Below are 23,589 nucleotides of genomic sequence, written 5' to 3'. Positions count from 1 at the left end.
TGCATATGAAAGTTGGACAATGAATAAGAATGACAGAAGAACTGATGCTTTAAAGGGTGGTGCCGATGAAGAGCAACAAGAACAAGCAAAACTATTTTGGAGGAAGCTCGACTAGAGTGTGTGTCAGAGGCAAAGACGGTGAAATGTTTTCAGGAGGGGCCAATTCTTGGAAAAAGATGCCATGCTGCTGGGCAAGGGGGAGGACCACTGAGAGAAGAACACCTTCCGTGGGATGGACTGGCACAGTGACTCCGGGAATGGGGCAAGATAGCGCAGATGGGGCAAGGTTCAGATCTGTTGTTCATATGGTCACTGTGAATCATATAGGTCACTCTACAGAACCTCAGAACAATATGGAGCTTTTTCTCAATATCGAGCAAAATTTTGGACATTATTTCTTGAAATAGTTAGCTTCTCCTATCTCACCTTCAGGAACTCCAGCTATACAAATAAGAAATCATTTCAAGCTGTCCCACAACTCAGTCATCTGTTTCAGTCTCCTCCTCTTTAACTGCTATGCTTTCAACTGATTAATCTTTTCTAATATCTAATATACTTCCAATAATAGTATTTTTTTTCCATCTCATACCTTATAATTTTAACCTGTAAAAGGTCAATTTGCTTGGTTTTTGGTAACTAATATGCCAGTGCATATGCAGTATACAGTTAAAACATACACTTAAATGTTAACGCCTCACATACTTTGGGCATGTTGCTAGGTGTTATTCCTTGGAGGTCATGGTGGACGGTTGGCAAAGAAGAGGAAGGCCCTCAACCAGGTGGACTGACACGGTGACTGCTGCAACGGTCTCTTGTGTGTCAGGAAGTATGAGGATGGCACGGGATAGAACAAGGTTCAGATCTTTTGTTCATAGGGTCACTATGAATTGTGCTAAACTCAAAGGCACATAACAACAACAACAACATGTTGTTGTTATTATGTGCCATTGACTTGGAATTCACCCACAGTTGATCCTCTAGTAAATTTTCAGGGGCAGTTGACCACATAGGAGGAGACTGTCCATCCTTCTCCCATAGTGCAGCTGGTATATTCAAAACTGCAGGCCTTTGGGATTGCAGCACAGTTTCGTTTCACCTGACCACCTGCTCCTCATATACAGATTGTATATGCCAATTACCCTTCACATGAGTTGTGCTTTCCTGCCATCTGCATGCCTGGAAATATCTGATGGGATAGTAAACACTGTGAATTTTACCTTAATAAGTGCTGGATACTTTTGCATTCTGATAAATATTCTTGAGCAATTTTTCACAGCAAAATTACATGGAAACAGCTTGACTCCTTTAGGTCTTTATTTCATGATAGGTGGTTGGTCCAGAGCAAAGCTCTGCAGAGGGTTAATTATTCTCCATCACTTACACAAGATCTAACGAGAATATTTATCTATTGACCCATTTAATTATACATTATTTTCAGCTTGCCTGCTGGGAATAGACACGACTTCCAATTTTATTTTACTAATATATAAATTCTAAAATTAAGTGGTCACCTTCCCTGAGAAAACTCTACCATTTGCTCTTCACCAATTAGGTTCCTTTGTTATTTGGAATTAGCTCCAATACAATAGTACTTAGCATTCTTTCCTTTTAACTTTATTAAAAAATTATTTGCTGTTAAGCCAATTCTGACTCAAGTGACCCCATGTGTACTTCACGGGGTCTATAATAATTGATATTTTAAAAGCAGCTAGCCAGGCCTTTCTTCCAAAGCATCTTTGAACATACCTGTATCTGCAGGTATCCTATTTGACTGCACTGCCTCAGGACACGTTGTATAAATTGTGTAAACGTGGGGGGAGCAGTGCTTGACCTCCACTAACATAACAAGGGGGAAGGACTCCCCTTAACAGCAATAACAGCACAAAGTCAATTACTGTCAGACCCCACACTCTAAATGTTTCCTAAAAAAATCCCGCATCTTCATGGTTCTCCATGTCACTCTCCACACTTCTCTACTGGGTTTAGAATATGTTGTTATGGCCACATCGAGCTCACAGACAATATTCATGATTTTGGATTTTATTGGGGGACTTTTTTTTTTCTTTTTAGTTTTAATAGGTTAAAACTAAGGTTCTGGAACACTCAGGATATGGCTATTTGATTAGGACACCCTCTTCTCAGCCATGTGAAAAGGCAGGCCTCTCTCTGACCAATGACCTCATGTCCCAGCCTCTGCATGGCTCAAGGTGGTATTACAAAGCTCTTATGCAGCGTCCCTATTCTGACAGTGAGACTAGGCCAAAGACACTCAGCTCTAACTCTGGGGTCAGGAGTCCACAGCCATTTCACACTGATCTCTCGTCTTTGCTACTACTCCTTCCAATGTCACCACCCCTCTCATTTTGTACAGCGCCACAGTATTACACTGTATCCCTAGTGTTACAGCTCTTGGTTTCTGTTTTACACAGAGATCGCTGGTCAGAAGGATGTGTTGCTGGTTCTTCTTTCTTGATGACAGTATGATTCTTGTTTTCGGTTTCTGAGATGGCAGAAGTCTGACAAGAAGGCAAAACTGAACAATCCTTTTTGTTAGTATTCTATATAGGTTATTTGCATGGTCCTCCTTGAAAGGAATAATTTTCCCTATTTAAATTATCAGCAAGCTACCCAATGCCCTTAATGGGTCACAAACACCTCACATTTGCACAATCTATCCATGAGAGGAAGAATCTCAATTAACTGGGTTGACACAATGCAACAATGGGCTTGTGCTGAGGAGAAATTGTAAGGATGGTGCAATCTGTTTTACTCTGTTGATGAAAATAGGTTGAAAGTTCCAAGTTTGAATGTTGATTAAGGAAGAGTCGCTGCAGTGCTTGCATAGAGGAGTGAGACTGTTATCCTTAGAAAGCCCTGCTGGTAATGTTGACCATTGGCTGGCATTTGGCAACCTGGCATTTGGGAATATTCCCATCACTCTCTAACTGGCATATCACTGTGCCCAAACAATCAGTACCAAAAAAACATGGTTTATGCTGAATACCAATTTTCTTTCTGTGAGTCTTGAAAATGGCATAGGCTAGTTATGGGATGCCCACGTATCTAGCTGCCAATAAAAATCTAGGGCCCTGGGACACTAATGATCCTTCCTGATAGTGAACTCTTCATAAGAGCTATAAATAGATGCTGGAGAGCGAGTATGTCCTGTGGACTCTACGGGGAAAAGACTCTTCTACTATTTCCTCTAGACTTCACCCGTGCAACCTTTGTGTTTGTTGACTTTTGCTTTATATCTTCGCTGTAATAAATCTTAATCACAAGATGACTCCATGCTGAGTACTGCAAATGGTTCTACTGAAATACCAAACCTGTAGGTGGTCTTGAGACCCTGAGACACTCAATTTCTGGTTTAATAGATTAATATGGCCTACTGCTTTAAAAGAAAAAGAGAAAAAGAAAGGCTGAGGAAAAGTAGCACACGGTTCCAGTTGGGGTGCCCTCTTCTCTGACACTGTGGTAAGGTTCATTCATGAAGCACAGTGAGTGTAGGTGGAGAACCAGCAGCCAGTCTGTCGGGCAGGCAGGCTTTCATCAAACATTACTTCATGCCACAAAGAGAGTAAGATGTTTAAACCTGAATATTTTTAAAGCAGAAGACATAAACTTTGTCATCTTTTGAGATCTATGCATTGTGCATAGTAAGAAGGTAGTACCCTGGCTCAGTATGGAAGAACAAAGGGGTTAGTTCATCAATTAAACACTCTTACCTCCCAATGTCATTGAAAGATCGTTCCTGGTACACCATGAAAGGGCGAGGAATAAGTTCCCCTATTCACCCAACAGTGTTAATTGGCGTTGCATTTGGGGATACATGCACATTATCATTTCTGTTTAAACTTCTTTCTATACTCTTATACTTATTTCTCTGTGAATAGTATATTTATATTTGACTGATTAAAAGACATAACTCTTATTCTTTAAAAAGTTGTTTAAGTAACCAGGAAGATATCACACTCTAGGGAGTGTTTATCGGAGCTTTCTTTTAATCAATACTCCATTTGAAATGAAATAAATTCACTTAGCAAACAGAAATCATTCACATAGCTTGGGAGATTAAGATCATATAACAACACAAGTCAAACATTGAACTCCAAATCCTAAATTAATCTGACTGCTACACTCTCAGAGATTTCCCTCAGCTCAGCATTATTCTTAAGATTTAGCATCACAAAAGTTAGAGCTAGAAAGCGCCTTTGATAACATCCAATCTATTCAAAAGTTTGACAAAAGAGACTTAATATGCCACCCACTGGAATTTAGCACAGATTATTCTGCATTGTTTTTTATCCACTCATCCACCCAGTCTTCCATACTTCCTTTCCTTCCTCCCGCGTCCTATTTATTCCCTATTCAACCATGGCTCTTTAATCACAGAACGTGACTAAATGAAAAGTTCTTCATCTACTTTCATTTTTATAATATTAAAAGTACAATCTATACAACAGCAGGCATGCAATAATTATATTTTGTTTTGATAATACTTAAAATGTTACTAGGTTTGGTTCACTATTATTCATTAACACTTATCTTTTTTTTCTTAAGATGCTATTTTAATGGACTTTGACCTGTGAGAGCAACATGAGAGGCTCCTAAAAACACCTTCAGTATATTTAAAATTTCTAAAAAGATGAAAAAAAATATTAAATTCCTTCTAAGAAAATGGTAAAGTCATATGCAGTATATATAAGTAAAATCTTCCTAAAAGAACAGATCTTAGTTGAGTTAATAAGCATAGACCAAGTCATGTCTCTTGAAAAAGTCAATATGGAAACTGATAATTTTTAATTATATTAGAGCCATATAAAGAAAAATGGGTTAAGGAATATCTCCACTCTGTATTCAGGAAAGGCTTGGTACAAAGAACTATCGTGACTTAGATAAGACTCTATCGTGACTTAGATAAGACTTAATGAATGCACCTTCATTTACACAAGGCACAGTGAGATGCGGAATCTCCTGTCTTTGCCTTACAAATGCCTAGCTGAAGTACTACTGCTTCCCAATGATTAATCAGAACCAAATGCTAGTTAACCTGCCTTTGGTGAAGATCTTTTCTCCTCCCAGGCCCCTGAAATTCTATTTACTCTCAGTCGGAGTCAAAATACAACCCCTCCACATTGGATGACCTACAATCAGATCATGCCACACTCTGATTCCACTTCCCTACAAAGCAAACACGTCCTTGTTTTCTCTTGTAACTTAATGCGCACAGGAGCACACAGAGGCCAGCTAAACAGAAGCTCACATTAATGAAATGGAAAAAAAAATTCACTTTTAAAGCATTTTCTTTTATTGGAATAAAAGTTTACAGATCACAATACATAAATAAATAAGAAAAACCAACAAACAACAATCAACCCTCTCTTTTGCCGGCTGTGATAGCCCACCTCTTTCTAATGTAAATGATCACTTTGGTCCCCACACTCTAACAGCACAGAAACTGAAGACTGGTCATTAGTGTTCAACGTGTCCAATCCAGAGTTTCATTTGATAACTTCAGTTGAAGTGGCTTGTTTTAATTTCTTTCAACTTCAATTATGAACTTGCATACTGAAACTTTCAATGGAATGAAACATGCATTGGAATAAAAAGAATCCAAAGCAAGGGGAAGGAATGGTGAGATATGAGAGCTGAAGAGAATTTTTCAAAGGTCAGCTCAAGAAAACAATGCAAAAGTAATGAAATGATGACATGTACAGGGAGCCGGAGTCAGAAAACCAAAAGGGAAGAATGTGCTCAGCATTTCTCAAGCTGAGAAAAACCTAAAGAACAAATCCAAACCTCAAACTGTTTCCATGCTCTTACAATGGTAAATAATGCTGCTAAGAATACTGGTGTATACATTTCAGTTCTAAGTTTCTTGGGGTATATTCCTAGTAGTGGAATATAGCTGGGTCATATGGAGTTTTTATGTTCAACTTTCTGAGGAAATGGCAAACTGGCTTCCAGAGTAGTTGCACCATATGAGAAAAGTCTTGAATGATGGAGAAAGTAGCAGAAGAAGATGGAAGGAATACACAGCAACTGTACCAGAAAGAATTCATTTTCACAGAATCATGTCATGAAATAGCATATGCTCAAGAACCAATAGTACTGAAGGAAGAGTCCACGCACCATTAAAGGCACTGGAGGGAAAAATAATAATAATAAGGCCCCAGGAACTGATGGAATGTCAATTGAGGTATTTCAGGAAACAGATATAACCTTGGATGTGCCCACTATTGTTGGCCAACAAATATAGAAAACAGCTACCTGGACAACTGATTAGAAGAGATTCTTATTTGTTCCAATTATCAAAAGAGGTGATCAAATAAAATGTGGAAACTACCAAACATTATAATTAATATCACATGAAAGTAAAATTTTGTTGAAGATTACTCAAAAACAGCTAAAGAATATATCAACAGGGAACTTCCAGGAAAATTTAAGCTGGATTCCGAAAGCTGGCTGTGACATGAGAAATATCACTGCTGACGACAGTTGGATCTTGGCTGAAAGTAGAGAATAATAACCGAAAGATGTTTACTTGTGCACTATTGATTATGCAAAGGTTATCCGAATGAGTATCATAACAAATAAGAGTAACACTGAGAAGAACTGGAATCTCAGGACACTTAATTATATTCTTTGTTAGAACAAAGGAATACTCACATGGTTAAAAATAAGGAAAGTTGGGTGTTAACTTATATCCTTTCTCTACAACTATTCAATCTGTATGCTGAGCAAATAATGTGAGAAGCTGAATTATGTAAGGAAGAATGTGGCTTCAGGATTAGGGGAAGACTCAGATATGCAGATGACATAACCTTGATTGCAGAAAGTGAAGAAGACTTGAAGCTTGTGATGCAGAAGATCAAAGACTACAACATTCAAGATGGATTATCCTTCAATGTCAAGAAAACAAACATCCTCATCCCTGAAGCAATAGGCAACATTACACTAGATGGAGCAAAAATTGAAGCTGTCAACAATTCCTTTTCCTTTGATCCACAATCAGCACCTATCAAATAGCCGTCAAGAAATAATAATTAAAAAACCCAAAGCATGTTGCACTGGGGAAATTTGCTAGACTTCTCCAAAGTTCTGAGGAGCAAAGCTATCTAGGTGAACCTGCTCCAAGACCTGTTCTTTTCAATTGCTTTCTATGCACTGGAAAGTTGGATAATGAATAAAGAACACCAAAGAATAGATGTGTTTAAATTGTGGTGCTGGAGGCGAGCACTGAATATGCTGTGGACAGCTGAAGGGACAAACAAAACTGCTTTGAAGGAAGTGTAACCAGAGTACCCCTTAGAGGCAAGGACGGTGAAATTCTGTCCCATTTGCTTTGGGCATATTTTTAGGGGGAAGCAATCTTTAGAGAGAGATATTATGTTAGGAAAGTCAGAGGATGGGTGAAAGAGGAGAAAACCCTCAACAAGATGAAGTGATGTAGTGACTGCCATGAAGGGCGTGAGCATGACAGAAATTGTCAGGATGGTACAGGACACAGCAGGTTTCAGATTCATTTGTTCAGCGGGTTGCTATGAGTTGATTCAACGACACCTAACAACAACAACAGAGGGAGAGTAACACTGGACAGGGAAAGGGAGCATTGAGTAAATAACAAATGGGAATAGAAGTTGAAGGTATGCTCTGAACTACTCTTTATTATAAGCCCAACTAAAACTTTAGAAATAACAATCATTTAAAAAAGGAACAAGAAAAAAAAAAAAGAAATAATAATAAAAAATAACAATCATCCTACACTTGTATCTGCCTCATGCTTGCCAGATGAAGTGGATTCATGGGACTATTATTTCCTCAGTGTAAATAGCATTACAGTATTACATTCATGTAGCACATCGTATCACTAGAATAAAGGAATAAAACCACATTATCATTTTAGGAGATGCAGAAAACACATTTTACAAAATCCAGCCCTTTCATAATAAGCACTCAGCATGGAATAAAGAGAATTTCAACGTGATAAGAGCTGTCCAACCAAAACCTCAGATTCTATACATTTAATAGTAAAAGACAACAACTCATCGCTTGAGGCCAACCGTAAGTTATGTCTGCTGCTTTGCCACTTCTGTTCAGCACTGTTCTAGCCAGGGCATTTAAGCAAGGGAAAGAAATGAGTTATGTTATTGTTGTGTTGTTGTTAGGTGCCACTGAGCCGAATATGGCTGACAGCAGCCCTATGGACAACGGATCTGAAACCTGTCCTAGCCTGTGCCGTCCTTATCATCTCTGACACACTTGAGCCCACTGTTGCAGTCACCGTGTCAATCCATTGTGCTGAGGGTCTTTCTCTCCTCCACTGACCCTCTAATTTTCCTAGCATGATGTTTCTTTCCAAGGAATAGTCTCTCCTAGCAACATGCTTCGAGTATGTGAGATGAAACTTTGCCATCCTTTCCTTCAAGAAGCACTCTACTTTTACTTTTCCCAAGATACATCTCTTTGTTCTTTTAGCCGTTCACGGGACATAAGCACTCTTCTCCAACATTACAATGCAAAGACATAAATTATTCTCCTGTCATCTTTATTCACTGTCCAGCTCTCACATGAAAAAAAAAAGGTGATTAGAAATATGGTTTGAATGACATGCACCTTAATCTTTAGACTGAAATCATTGCTCTTTAGGATTTTGGAGTCTCTTTAAGTCCCTAGATCTCCTGACAGCTAGTACTATGGGTGTTGACTATGCATCCACCTAAGATGAAATCACTGCCTATTTTGTTCTTCTCTCCATCTATCATGAAGTTGCCCACTGGCCCAAGGATGAGGATTTTTATTTTGATATTGAGAGTGAATCCATATTGAGGGCTGCAGTCCTTGCTCCTCTGTAGCAAGGGCCTCACGTCCTCCTCACTTTGAGCAAGCAAAGTTGTAGGCATAATGCAGATTGTTAAGTATTCCTTCAATCCTGATGCCACACTTTTTTTTCCTTTTATGTTAGTGCTGTTTTTTTTTAATTAATTTCAATGAAAGTTTACAGAGACTTAGGGTTTCAAATCATTCATTGCTGTACTTTTCTCCCTGCCCATTCCTCCCCCCAATCCATTTTTCTCCTTCATAAGTAAAAGAAAAACTCTTTCATTGTTATGCAATCCCTCCCCTCACCTTCACTGCACTGTGCAGCCATCATTCTGGACTCCACACTTTTCATCGTAAATTCCAGTTTCTCTAATGATCTGCTCCACGGATGTATTGAATAGGTTAGGAGAAAGGATACGGGCATTACACACACCTTTTCTGACTTCAAACCATGCTGTATTCCTTGCTCCGTTCAGATAACAGCTTCTTGGTGTAGCTAATCAGTGAACATACATCTGAAATAAAGAAGTAAGATTGCTTCTATTTGCACATAACCTTGACTGATATTTGGATCTGAAGTTGACTTTACATTTCTGGAGTAGATCTTACTTGATTCTAGATTTGGCTTACCTGCATTTTCGTTGAGAAATTTTCTTTCTTTATAAAACATACTGGTCTATAATTTTCCTTCCTTGTGATAACTTTTTCTGATTTTACTATCAGAGTAATACTGCTCATCTAGAATGAGTTGACAACTGTTCCTTTCTTGTCTATTAAAAAGAAATCATTAATTATTCTGTAAAAACTTTACAGAATTTGTTAGCAAAGGCATTTGGAGCTCTGCTCTGTAAAACTACTTTTTTGACCAGTACTTGAACTTTTTAAAAAAAAAATTTTTATTATTAATTTCAATGAAAATTTAGAGACTTTGGATTTCCATTCATTCATTGCTGCCCTTTTCTTCCCTCCCAACCCTCTCCATCTGTACACTTCCCTCTTGGAAAAGTAAAAGAAAAATTCTTTCACTGTTTTACAATCCCTCCCCCCAGGCCCACTCCACTACGCAGCCTTCGCTCTGGACTCCTGTCATGACAAAAATACCTAATCACATATCCGTTTTAAACAGTTTTCTCCCTTATCTGTTTCAGTGTAGTATACATTATTGAACCCATCTTTCTCAGTCTCCCCCCAACCCTGATGTCAGTCCTGTTTTACGACAGTGGCACCATGCAGTTATTTGTCCTTTTATGACTGAGATACTTCACTCAGCATAATGTCTTCCAGGGTCACCCATTTTGAATAATATTGCATGAGTTCCTTGTTTTTCAATGCAGCGTAGTATTCCATTGTGTGAATATACCACAGCTTCACTATCCATTTGTTTGTTGATGAGCACTTAGGTTGTTTCCAACTCCTTGCTACTGTGAACAAAGCAGGAATAAACATGGGTGTGCATATATCTGCTTGGATGTCAGTTATGGTCTCTCTGGGGTATATTCCCAGTAGTGGAATTGCTGGGTCAAATAGTATCTCTATTTGCAACTTTTTGAGAAAGCGCCATACCGCCTTCCACAGTGGTTGCACCATTTTACACTTCCACCAAGAGTGAATAGGGGTTCCAGTTTCTTCACAACCTCGCCAGCATTTGTTGCTTGCTTTTCTGTTGAATTTTGCTATTCTGACTGGGGTGAGATGATATCTCATAATTGTTTTGTGTACTTGAACTTTTTAAAACTTATTCTTGAGTTAATTTTTAGTAGTTTGTGTACAAGAATTTGTCTATTTTATGAGATTTTAAAATTTGTTGCTATACAATTATTTACACTACCTTGTTCACAATATTTAAAAAAATTCTGTATTATTGTTAGGAATGCCACTCTCCTGTCCCTTATTTTTGCAACTTCAATCTTCTTTGTTGCTCGGCTGAGCTAAAAATCTATCCATTTAATTGATCTTTTGGTTTTGTTAATTTTCTGTAAAGGACTATTGGCACATAGTTCAGGGCTTGGCTGCTAATTAAGACTCCTGGTTCGAACACAGCAGCTGCTCCACAGGAGAAAACACCTGGGAATCTCCTTAAGGTTACAGCCTAGGAAATCGTAAAGGGAAATTCTACTTTGTCATACAGGGTGGTTACTGAGGTGGATGGACGTGAATCAGTGGTACTTAAGACAGTTTTCTTCAATTTTTTTACTTTATTCATCTCCCCATAACATTTATGATTTCCTTCTTTTTGTTGACTCAGTATTCATTTTGTTCTATGCTTCTGCTTCTTACAGTTTTATGAGCACAGAAGGAATTTTTTTCTTTTACTTAAAACCATACGGATTTATTATTTTATAGTTCTGGAGGTCAGAAATTAAAAAAATAGTTCTCCTGGATTAGAATTTAGTGTCAGCAGGTGTGAATACCTTCTAAAGACTCTGTGAGGAGTGGAAAAAGGGATTAGAATTCTTTTTGTGTTTTTCCGCTTTTAGAAACTGCTTGCATTCTTTCTAGTTTTCAAGCTACACTGTATAGCATCTTTAAAGCTCTCTCTCACCAAGCATAGAAGAAAATTTTTTAAAAAATTTGAGACCTTTGTTCATTTTAGAAATAGATATTATAAACAGATATTTACAGTTAAACATCTGCTTGTAAGTGCTGCTTACCTGGATCCCATGTTTTGTATTTTCATTAATTTCCAAGTAGTTGGTTGTTTCTGTTCTGATATCTTCTTAGAACCATGACTTAGACAGATGAGAGTGTGATGTTTCATTTCACTGTGACTTTCCGTGTGTCGTGCCACTAACCGATGGTAGGAAATCTGACCCCACCAGCTGTTCCCTGGAGGAAGTATGGACAGTGTCCTCCTGTAAACACTTACAGTCTCAGAAACTCAGTCGAGTGTGGCTATGAGTTGGAACCAACTTGAAGGCAGCAGGTTTAGTTTTTGGGTGTTGTTTAATTTACACACATTAGTGAATTTTCAAAAGTTTCGTCTAGTGTTAAATTTTTTTATAATGTTCTATTCCAAAGTTTTCAGAGAATATTCTGTGCAAGATTTCAAACCTTTTAAGTTTATTTGGCCTTGTTTTCCAGTCTGACAGGTGTTCTGTCCCAGAGAATATTTCATGTTTGTTTGAGAATTTTCTTTAGGATCAGCAGTTCTCAGATAAGACGTAACTATTTCCTGAGATCACTAACTATTGACCGACTATTTTTGGTACAGTGGCTGTGTATTTGTTTCATGTTCTTTTTGAAGCTTCTTGGGTCATTCAAAATTTTTGTGTGTGTGCAAAGAATCCTTCCATTTTAGCTTTGAATTTTCTCTAGTTCTTTTAGTTTGAGAAATACCAAGCGGGCTTTTGAAATCAATTCTCATACTAGATCATATTTTTCATCCACTTAGTTCCTCTGTGCTTAAGAGAAAGTTTCACAGCTCTCTGATATCCATTTTCATCTCCCCCTCCCCTTGTCTTTTTAATGGCCTTTCATTTTTCCTCATGATGATGTCCTTGATGGCTTCCCAGAGTGCTTCTGAGTTCTGCTCATCAGTGGGCCAAATCTATTTTTGAGATGATACCTAAATCCAAGCGGAGTGTATTCAAGGTTGTATTTTGGCTCTTGTGTGCTTTCTTTGATTTTCTTTAGCTTAATTTGGACTTGCAGTTAGCCACTGGTTTGTCGTTTTTTCTTTTTTTTTATATTGAGCTTCTCCATTACCTCTTTCTACAGGTAAAAATATCTTATGGAGTTCTAGCATACAATCTTTGGCACCGTTTCCATCACCAAGGTCATCTTTTCTAACTAATGATTTTTCTTCTCTGTTTCCAAGTTTCGCATTCCAATCACTCGTAATTTCACTACATCTTGACTACATACTTCATCAACTGCAAACTGAAAGAGGTAGTAAAAAGTTTGGAACAAAGGGAGCATTGTGGCAGGTAGGGAAGCGGGAAGGAAGTGGAGGGAAATGTGCAATAATGAATAATTTTTTTTAAAAAAAATCTCTGATTTGTTCATCTTTGACATTTATGGCTGGGTAAATAATTTCAACCAACAGTTGAATTAACTAGTCTTCCTTGAAACACAGTGGAATATAAAAGTATATATAAAATTGTGAAATGACTTATAATTATCAACAAATTTAAAACAATTAAGACAATTTGTTGTTGTTGGACGCTCTTTAATCAACCATGACTCACAGACCCTATGCACAAGAGCTCTGAACCCTATCTTATCTTGAGCTAATCTCACTGTCTCCAACACAACCTACCCCCATTACCCCAGTTACTATGTTAATCCATCTCATGTGGGTTTTTTCTCTCTTATGCTGTTCTTCCACCCTTCTATGTATGAAGTCCTTCTCCAAGGACTCGTCCCTCCTGACAACATGCCCAAAGTATGTGACATGGAGCTTCAAAATCCTTTCCTCCAAGGAGGAACTTGATTTCACACTCTTTAGGACAGACGTGTTTGTTCTCTTGGCAGTGCATGGAAGTTTGGCAATACTCTTTTTCAGCACCACAATTCAAAGGTATTAGTTCTTCTTCTGTCATCTTTAGTCATTATCCAACTCTCTGATGCATAGTAAGCTCTTGCAAAGACCATGGCCGTCAGGCTTATCTTCTCTAGACTTCTTCAGCACTCAAACAGTTGTCCATAATGTTGACTTGTTTTTCAACTATCATGATATTTTTAAGATGCAATAAAATAATTACCTATCTGAATTTACTCTGATTAGAGGATACAAAGAAAGGATGGTTAACTTTCAATCAAAGTGTTTAGAGAGGGATCCCTTTCATCACATTAGCCACAATTGACCATGCTAAATTGTGTTACCTAAGAAGCCTTGTGGTGTAGTCCTTAGGAAGTTGTGCTGCCAGCACAAGTTGCTTCTGACAGATCAAATCCACCCTTGGCTCTCCAGAAGTAAGATGAGCAATCTCCTCCCAAGTGATTTATAGCCCTGCAAACCCCATGGAATGGTCAGTTATGAGTAGGCTACTTCATAGCAATTCCTTCATTGCAATGAGTGACTGACTGAATAAAGCATGAGAAGATAAGGAGTAAAAACAATCAACAATGAAAAGAAAAACATTCTTAAAATTCAGTAAGAACAGGAGGACATCTTCAACAACAACAAAATAATCCATGTATTCAAAAACCAGGCAGAGGAAGAAAGAATTTACAGATGGGAACTTCCACAAAACAATGTAAAAATCTTAAGAATCCTGAGAAAATGTAAATTTTCTAGTGCTAACATAATATTATGGCATTTAATGTGTTCAACTTCTACTCCTGTCATGTGCACCTTCTTAAATGGTCAATGATACTCTGCTTCACGGCGTTCACTCCCTAATGTGAATGCATCCCTTGCTTATAGGCAGGATCCACGGCTTGGTTCTAACGGAATACAACAAATGGATGAAATGTCACTTCCAAGATTGTTGCTGTGATTATGTGATATCGAGTCAACAATTCACAGCAACACAATGAACAACAAATCTGAATGCTGCCTCATCGTGGGCAATCCTCACAACCAATGCTTGAATCTACTGTTACAGTCCCTATGTCAATCTATCTTGTTGAGGGTCTTAACAAGTATCTCAAGGATTCCCTAAAGTCAAACCATTCCTGTAGAACTGGACTTTTAAAGAATTAAGTCCTGTTCCATATTTTTCTCCCATTCAATCACAGCTCATCTGATGTAACTCTAACTAGATTGGCTGCTAGGGGTAGGTGGATACCAAGTTATATCTGAGAAGCATGTATGTAATTGTATCTTTTATTAATATGTACACACACACCTGTCAGTCCATACACATAGATACAAATACTTCTATCTGTGCACACACATGTACATACTTTATCTACCTGTATATATACATATGTGAGCACATAGAAACTTTTTGGTGCTTTTCCCAAAATGTGTATGTCATAATCCTAGCTCAAACATCCTTTTCTATTATGTGCTTCTTAATGGTATCTTTCACTTTGGTCAAGCTGTGCTCAGAACACCTACATTCAGTGTTATTTTCCCCAATACCACAAAAAAATAAGTTTTTATAATCTAGAGAGTGCTTTCTTATCCCACACCACCTGTACCTGCACATTGCTCATAACCACTGATCACTATTTTGTATGTGGATATATTTGGTTTTTTCCTATGACTGTCTTCTTATAAAGGAAGGATTACAGTATATTTGTCCAATTTAATCTAGCACTATGCCCTCCAGATCAATCCATGTTATATTTATAGACTAATTCTGTTTGTGTTTTTTTTTAATTGGGTAGTATTCAACTTTATTCATAAATCATATTTTGTTTAACCACTTATCCACTGAAAGACATAAGTTGTTGCCTTTTTTCTTTTTCTATTGCTGTTGTGAATAATGCTGTAATAAGTATAAGTGTATGAATAATATCTGCACTTTCATAGAGTTTTTGTTACTGTTTCTTGTGGTGTGTCACTGAGTCAGAACTGACCCAAAGCTGACCCTCCAGTGGGTTTTCAGAGGAACTAAATCACACAGGGGGTGATTGCCCATTCTCTTGAAGAGCGGCTGGTGGATTCAAACCATATGCCTTTGTGATTTCAGTGCAATTTCTTACCACTAAGCCATCAAAGTCATGGTTAGGTGCCAAAAAGTCAACTCCAACCAATAGCAGTGACCCTGTTAAAAACAGATTGAAACTTAGCCATATCCTGAACCATCGTCTCCATCTTCTCTGTGTTTAAGTTTATTTTATGTTGCAGTCAATTTGTCAATCTATTCAAAGTTCATAAGACAATGTTTCACTCTCTAGCCTCTAAGGAGAACTGTGGCTACATTTCTTCCAAGACAGATCTGTTTGTTCTTTAGTTAGTTAAACTGTTAGTGACAATGAGTTAGAATTTCTAGAGAAAAAAATTTTCCCTAGATTGCTTACATTTACTCAGAAGTCTCTTTAATTTCAAACACTGTTGATATAACCTTCATAAATTGTGTATATAGAACACAATGTACAATTTAGGTGACAGCATGATTCAGAAAGAAACCAGATAACACTGTTACTTCCTAGAAGACAGTCGTATTCTACCTCTAGATTTGGTATGAAATTTCAATTATAAAGTTTTGAGCACAGTTATTGTAGCCCAACTTTTGAAAGATTATTTTGCTTTTTGCTTTTATGGTGGATTCCCTATACCCTCAAACTCTGCCAAGAGAAGAGGCTTTCCCTCCACCAACAGCAGGCAAGGAACAACACTATGCTTCTCTGTTCCTTACCAGACGACCCAACAGATGGAAGAATTAAGAGTAAAACTGAAGAGTAGCTGTGCTTTATTGTCAAGTTTGTTGTTTTATCTCTTTGTGAATGTGTCATGTAGCCTCTGGTTTCCAATTTTTTTTCAGATGGGGGTCATAGTTAATCATATTCTTGGTTTTCTCAACGTGGTGAGTCATGTTTCTGTTATTGCTTCAAAGATATTTCTCTGGAATCTCAAACATGTAATCTGTAACCTGTTATTGAGCCTATCTAGTGAATTTTTCATTTCTTTAACCTGTATTTTCAATCCCAGAATTTGTATGAGGTTCCCCTCTTTCAGATATTCAATTTTATACATTATTATTTTACATCCTAATTCACTGTCCAACATTCAGATGCATAGGAAGCAATTGAAAATGGCATGGTTTGCATCTGGCATACCTGATATATAAACTGATATCACTTTAAAGAGGTCCATAACAGCAGATTTTCCCATTTTAATACTTTGTTTCTTGACTGCTGTTAACATAGGTGTTGATTGTGAATCAAAGTAAAATTACATTTTTGAGAATGTCAATCTTTTCTTCATCTATTTTGATGTTGCATATTGGTCCAGTGGAGAGAATTTTTGTTATCTTGACTGCCAATAAAATCTAGTTTATTATAATAAAGTATGTGGCCAGGAGGGACCGATCCTTGGGGGGAAAAAACCACCAAGCTCAGAAGGTTGGAAAAACAGCCCAGGAGAGGAAGACCCTGAATGAGATGGATTGATACAGTAACTGGAGCAAAAGGGTAGGTGTGTTGGAGTCAGTGAGACTGGCTCAGGACAGGCAGTCTTCAGAGCTGTTGTACACAGGGACACTATAAGTTGTAGATGACTCAACGGCACATAGCAATAACAGTATCTATACTTGAAGCTGGTTTAATATTGTTGCTGTTTTGTTATGTGCCATCAAATTACTTGCGACTTATAGCGACCTAAATCAGCCTAAAACAGCCCTAAATCTTGCTCTATCCTGTACCAATCTTATTGTCTCTGACATACCTATCCCCATTATCCCAGTCACTGAATCAATTCATCTCATCGAGGGTCTTCCTCTTTTGTAATGTCCCTCCACCCTTCCAAGCAAGAGGTCCTTCTCCAAGGACTGGTCCCTCCATGCAACATGTACAAAGTATGCCAGACAAAGCTTTAGAATCCTTGCCTCTAAGGAGCAGCCTGGACTAACCTGTTTGTTCTCTTAGCAGTCTATGCTATATCCAATACTCTTCTCTAGTACCAAAGCTCAAAGGCATCAAATCTTTTTCTATCATCCTTAGTCACTGTCCAGCTTTCTATTGCATAGCAAGTAATTGCAAAGACCATGGCCTGGATCAGGTGCACCTTAGTCTCCAGACTGACACTGTTATTTTTCTGTACTTTGGAGGTATCCCTGACAGCAGACTTTCCCAAAGCAGTATGTCTTTTAATTTCCTGGCTGCTGGTACCAAGAGTGGTGATTGTAGAGGCAAGCAAACAATCTCCGTCTCTTCACCATCTATCATGATGCTGCCAACTGACCCAGTGGTGAGAATTTTAATTTTCTTGATATTGAGCTTCAATCCATATTGAAGGCTGCAGTCCTTGATCTTCTGAAGCAAGTGCTTCAGGTCCTCCTCAGTTTCAGCAAGCAGGGTATATCATCTGCTTAACACAGATTGTTGATGACTCTTCCTCCAATCCTGATGCCACATTTCTCCTCAAAGAGCCCAGCCTCTCGGATGACCTGTTCTGCATAAATATTGAAAAGGTATGGAGATAGGATACATCCCTGGTGTATACTCTTCCCAACTTTCAACCTTGCAGTGTTTCCTTGATCTATTCTGGGATGACTGCCTTCTGGTCCAAGTACAGGTTTTACATAAGCACAATCAAGTTCTGGGATTCCCATTCTTCTCAGAGTCAGCCACCGTTTGTTGTGATCCACACAGTCAAATGTCTTTGCATATTCAAAGAAACATGATAGACATTTTTCTCTGGTACTCTCTGTTTTCAGCCAAGACCCATCTAACATTCGTTATAATACCCCTAGTACCATGGACTCCATCTAACATTCATTTCTAAACCCAGCCTGCATTTCAGGCAGTTCTCTGTTGATGTTCTTTTCCAGTCATGTTTGGATAATTTTCAGCAGAATCTTGCTTGCATGTGACATTAATTATATTATTTGATAATTTCCACATCATGAGGGGTTACCTTTCTTTGGAATGGGAATAAATACGTATTTCTTTTAGTCCAGTTGGCCAGGTGGTTGTCCTCTAGAGTTCTTGGAACAATTTGGTGGGCATATCCACGGCAGCGTCTGTTTGTTGCTATTACAGATTTAAAATAATATATATCAATGATGAAGCTTCATCTCATATGCCTTGGGCACACTGCTGGGAGAGGTTATTCCTTGGAGAGGGATATCATGCTTGGGAAGGAGAAGAAGCAGCAAAAGAGAGGAGGACACTCACCAAGGTGCATTGACATGGTGACTGCGGCAATGGGATTGTATCATAGATTGTGAGGCTGGCCTGGCATAGGACAATGTTTAGATCGGTTATGCATAGGATTACTATGAGGTTAATTCGACAGCACCCACCACCAACAAGAACATATAAAACCATGAAGAATTAAAGTAGCTAAGAGACTGTGGTGCAGTGAATTAATCAATGTGGCCTTTCCAGTCATAGTCTTTGTATCCGTGCAAATGTTAGTTGCTTGTGGACCAACAAGGAAACCAGACAGCTTGCTAATAATGTAAATATGATATGGCACCTTTTGTGTTGGACCATGCAAATGAGAAGAAACACAGAATGCCAATATGAGGCTTGGTCAGTTTTGCCATATCATTAGTTCTAAAAGGCAGCATACCAGAGGTGGAAAAGAGGGCTCTCATTACCATGAAGAACAAAGAATCAGAGAGTGCAGTGCATCCTTTGGACCCAAGTTTCATGCATTGACATGTTCTAGACCCAGGAGACACAGAGGCTGCAATATCTGAGTAGTAGGGTGTAAATGAAAATGGTGGTAGCGAATTGGTGGCAGAAGAGAGAGCCGGGAACTGGGACCCTGGTGTGAGGCAGAGCTATCACAGACTTTCTGCCCACACAGCAAGACATCTGTTTAAGGACAAGTTTAGTGGTTAAATGGGTGCCTCCAGGCATTTGTTGGGAAAGTGGGGCTAGATTTGCCAACTTTGGGAACTAGAGCTAAGCACCTCTGGGCTTAGTGGAGGAGGGTGCTGTGCTCATTTAAAACAGGACAAGCGGAGAGAGCTTTGTACCACATGCTTGAACAGGGCAGGTGCCAAAGCCAAGAGGTGGAGGGTGAGAGAGAGAAGCTTATCTTGGCAGAGCTCTAGAGCATCCTAATATTTGCCAGCACAGGTTAGAGATCAAAGTTGAGAGCTGAGTCATAAAGGCTGAAAGTCCACCTTTCAGTACTGCTGAGAGGCGCTTGTCTTGACCAAAGACCTGCATCCTACATGTTCCTGAACTGGAATTGTAACCTGCCATTTCTCTAATAAATTTCATAAGCATGAGCATATTCTGGGAGTTCTACATTTCATAATAAATTTAGGTGAACCCAGAGCTTTGGGACAGATGATCCGTATCAGAACTGAGAGGCAAAAATACTGGAGAGGATGTGGAGAGACTGAAACTCTCATGTATTGCTGGTGGGACTGTAAAATGGTACAACCATTCTGGGAGGCATTTTAGTGTTCCTTCAAAAAGCAAAGCACAGAAATCCCACATGACCCAGCTATTCCACTACTAGGAGTATAACCCAAGGAAATCAGAACTGAGACATGTACAGAGATTTGTATACCTGTGTTCATAGCAGTGTTACTCACAATAGGCAAGAAAATATAAACAACACAAATACTCACCAACAAATGAATGGATTGAGAAACTGTGGTACATTCACACAATGGAATGCTATGCAGCAATAAGAAACAATGATTTCATTGTGGGATGAATAAACAATCATTACAAAAGAATAAGAAAGACTATGACACAAAGGGTCACAGTCTACGTGGTGAGTACATAAAGAGAACCTTTCATTTCACCACAGGGAAATGAGGGAAGGGTAAGAGACAATCAGGTCAATTTTTCCATTTAGGTTCAGTCTTCATAATGATGCTTTTCTTACCAAAATTTGGCCTATCAACTAAATTTACCTAAATTCCATTAGGAAAGAAAAAGGTGCTTACATCGGCCCAGCTTAGAGAAGCCCATCACAATGAATAACCAGGCAACTTAGGAAACGGGGAGTTCTCCACTTGATATAAAAATGAAATTTATTTTATCTCTCTTGGTTCAAATGGCAAAGCCTACAGAGGCTGTTTGCTCTCTATTTTGTTCAATCCTAAAGCTAAGATGTAACCTAAAACTGGACCTGTAGATACTTTCAGTAAATTCAAAAGTAGTCCTATCATTGAGGGTGTACCACTGAAGGGTCAGGTATAAGAGGTTGTGATTTGATGGCACAGAACAACTCTTTCCATTTACTTGGCCCTCGAGTTTTTGTTTGTTTATTTATTTGTTTTACTTTTCAATCTTAAGGTTAATGGAGTAATTTTAACTAAGATTGGGTTCCAGTAAACTTCCCAGAAATAGCTTGAACATAAAAACACTAACACCTAAGAAAGTTTTATTTCCCTCAATTTCAGAAGTAGATGGGGGGGGGGGGAAGTCATGTCATATTAAAAGTCATATCTACAGAATAAAAGGCAAAGACCATAACTACCTGATGTGTTTTCAAAGTGGGAAAAATGCACATAAACAATCAAGATAAGCTGCCACCATCACCCTTGATTATATCAGCTAGCCTTTCAGCAAACAGAACAAAAGAAAACAGAAATCATAATTGAGGATATAGATGTAAATGCTTATAAGTAAGCACTCATATGTGATTAGTACATGTGTACAAATATACAAGCATACAACATGTTCCAATTTTCACTTTTATGATTTTAAAAATATAAACATTATTTAAGAAAGGGTTACTGCTTTTTTCCATAACAACGCCAATGCCAAGCAGCCCATGTGACTGTCTTCCTTAAGCAACATTAACTATCCTGCTGCACCTTCAAACAACCAAGTGCTTCCCCACTGACCCACAGCCTGCTTCAAGGAATCATTTCTGACTTCAGGGCCCCAGGAACAAGAGAGGGAAAGGGAATGAGGAAGGGCAAAGACAACAGCTCACTCACATGCTGTATTTACAGTTTTAAAGCAACATTAAAAGGAAAGAAAAAAGACTCTTCTCCCACCTTGCTGATGCACTCAAGACCAGTTAAGAGTAAAGATGCTTACCTGTTGCTGCTGCACTTTCACAGCACCAAGATCTGAGAGAGACATCGTGAGCTTCTCCTGCTGTTCTGACAGATATTTCTGATAGAGGCTTAAAAGTTCTTGACATTCTCTATACTGTAGCTGAAGAGGTGAGATTGCAAATTAAGGAAAAAAAACCCTTTAAATTGGACTCATATGACATCTACTAATATTGCTTTTCTGATAATAAGAAAGATGGGGGATGAGAGCAAACATATTTGTGACAGAGCAAGTGAATATAAAGTCTGCAAATGGACATAGAACTTATGTCCTAATAAAAATTATGGAAAGTTAATTCAAAAAGACATGAGCAATGGTCATCGGATTTAGAGAGAAGGCTCTCCAGTTTTAAAATATATAATGTAAAATAAAGATTCATATGTGAAATTTAACTCAAAACAGATCAAGGACTAAGTATAAGGAGCCAAAACCATAATAAAACATAGGAATAAATCTTTAGAACTTAATATTCATCGCTTCTTGGCCTTTTGGCTAAGATCAAGTGTAGAACTTAATATTCAGGAAATAGACCTTTGAACAGACAATAAAATTATAAGGAACAAAAGAAAGCTAAACATACAAAAAGTTAAAATTTGTACATTTATCAAGAAAGTAAAAAGACAACCAATACAATAGGAGAAAAATACTTGGAAATCATCTACATGATAAGAGTTTAGCATCTACTAGAATGTAAAAGACAACTCAATTAAAAAGGGGCAGAGGGCTTGAATACCAATTTCTCCGAAGAAAATCTACAAACAGTCTATGAGAACACAAAAAATAAGCACAGATGCTCAGCAGCACTAGGAAAAGGCAAACCAAAACCACAGTGAGATCCTACTTCGAGGATGACTGTTTCCAAAAAAGGGAAACGAACCAATGCTGGTAAAGGCATGGCAACATTGACATGCCCAACCACTGCTGACAGGATTGGGAAGGAGGTGCAGCTCTAGTATAGGTTGGTGCTTCCTCAAAATGTTAAACACAGACTTACCATGTGGTTGGTAGGTGCCAACTCGTTGGCTCTGACTCACATCAACTCTGGGGACAGTGGAACAAAGCCTTTCCCAATCCTGCACCAGCCTCCCAAATACTGTTGTGTTTGTCCCACTGCTGCAGCCACTGAGTCTGTTCATCTCACTGAGGGTCTCTTTTTTTGGTGACCCTCTTTTTCCTACTAAACAGGCTATTTATCTCCAGGGATGAGTTCCTCCTGACAACATGTTCCCAAATTAACATTTAACTCAGTAATTCCACTCCCAAGTATATACTCAAAAAGACTGAAATCTGTGAGTTAAACAAATAATTGAACACCAGTGTTCATTGTGGCACCATCACAGCGGCACACAGCTGGAAACAATCCAGAAGACCATCAACAGATGAGTGGATAAACAAAATTCCATGTGTATATACATAATGGACTATTCTTCAGCCATAAAGAGAAAAGAAATTCTGATGCGCATTACCACATTTGTGATCTTTGAAAACATTAGGCTAAGTAGAAGCCACAAAAAAGTCATAGGTCATATGATTCCATGTATATCCAGAACAGGCAAATCAATAAAGAAAAAAACAAGCACACAGGTGGTTGTTAGAGGCTGAGGCGGATGTGGAAATGAGGATGAAGAGCACGTAATGAATATACAGTTTCTATTCTGGGTGATGGGAAAGATTTATAAATAGTAGTGAAAACCATCTAGATTAAAAATATTATGTAATTCGTGCTACAAGATTATATGCTTCAAGATAGTAAAAAATATAAAATTTGATGTTGTGGATACTTTGTCACAATATAAATAAATACAGTCATATTGCAAATGTATGATGATGGAATCTGATTTATATTATGGGGTATCAGGGATATATTGTTCAAAATAGTTTTCCTGTCCATTGATTGACTTTGGCTTTTCCACATGGGTGAGTGGAGACACACGAATAGGATGTGTTAACCTCTCCCCAAGGAAACTGGCTGGTCTCGCCACCTAATTGAGTAGATTGAGTGGCAGAAACTAGGAAACTCACCACCAGCAAAAGAAGTGACAATGCCGCTTGCCAAAAATTCCAGCAACACTCAGGTTGGGACCTACAGGAGCAGGAGCCACCACAGAGGATCAGAGACCCCCGGTCACACAGAGCCGACTCTGGGAGTGCTACCCCACAGAACCA

At 38.4% G+C, this 23,589-nt stretch overlaps 1 protein-coding gene across 1 annotated transcript in view; it reads right to left on the bottom strand.

The window, feature by feature from the left end:
- The window catches only part of KIAA1328 (KIAA1328 ortholog), a gene marked incomplete at its 5' end in the record, with an annotated part of 284,451 nt that overhangs the window by 144,025 nt on the left and 116,837 nt on the right, over positions 1-23,589 (bottom strand). Inside the window, one exon of the mRNA XM_006889196.1 lies at positions 21,406-21,533. Coding sequence (XP_006889258.1) covers positions 21,406-21,533 — 128 coding nt within the window. The remainder of the gene's footprint in view (positions 1-21,405; positions 21,534-23,589) is intronic.

Source organism: Elephantulus edwardii, unplaced genomic scaffold, assembly GCF_000299155.1.
Source record: "Elephantulus edwardii isolate Elephantulus edwardi_28Jun2011 unplaced genomic scaffold, EleEdw1.0 scaffold00076, whole genome shotgun sequence".
NCBI lineage: Eukaryota > Metazoa > Chordata > Mammalia > Macroscelidea > Macroscelididae > Elephantulus > Elephantulus edwardii.
Note: the sequence above shows the minus strand (reverse complement) of the source record. Positions and strands in the feature narration are given on the sequence as shown.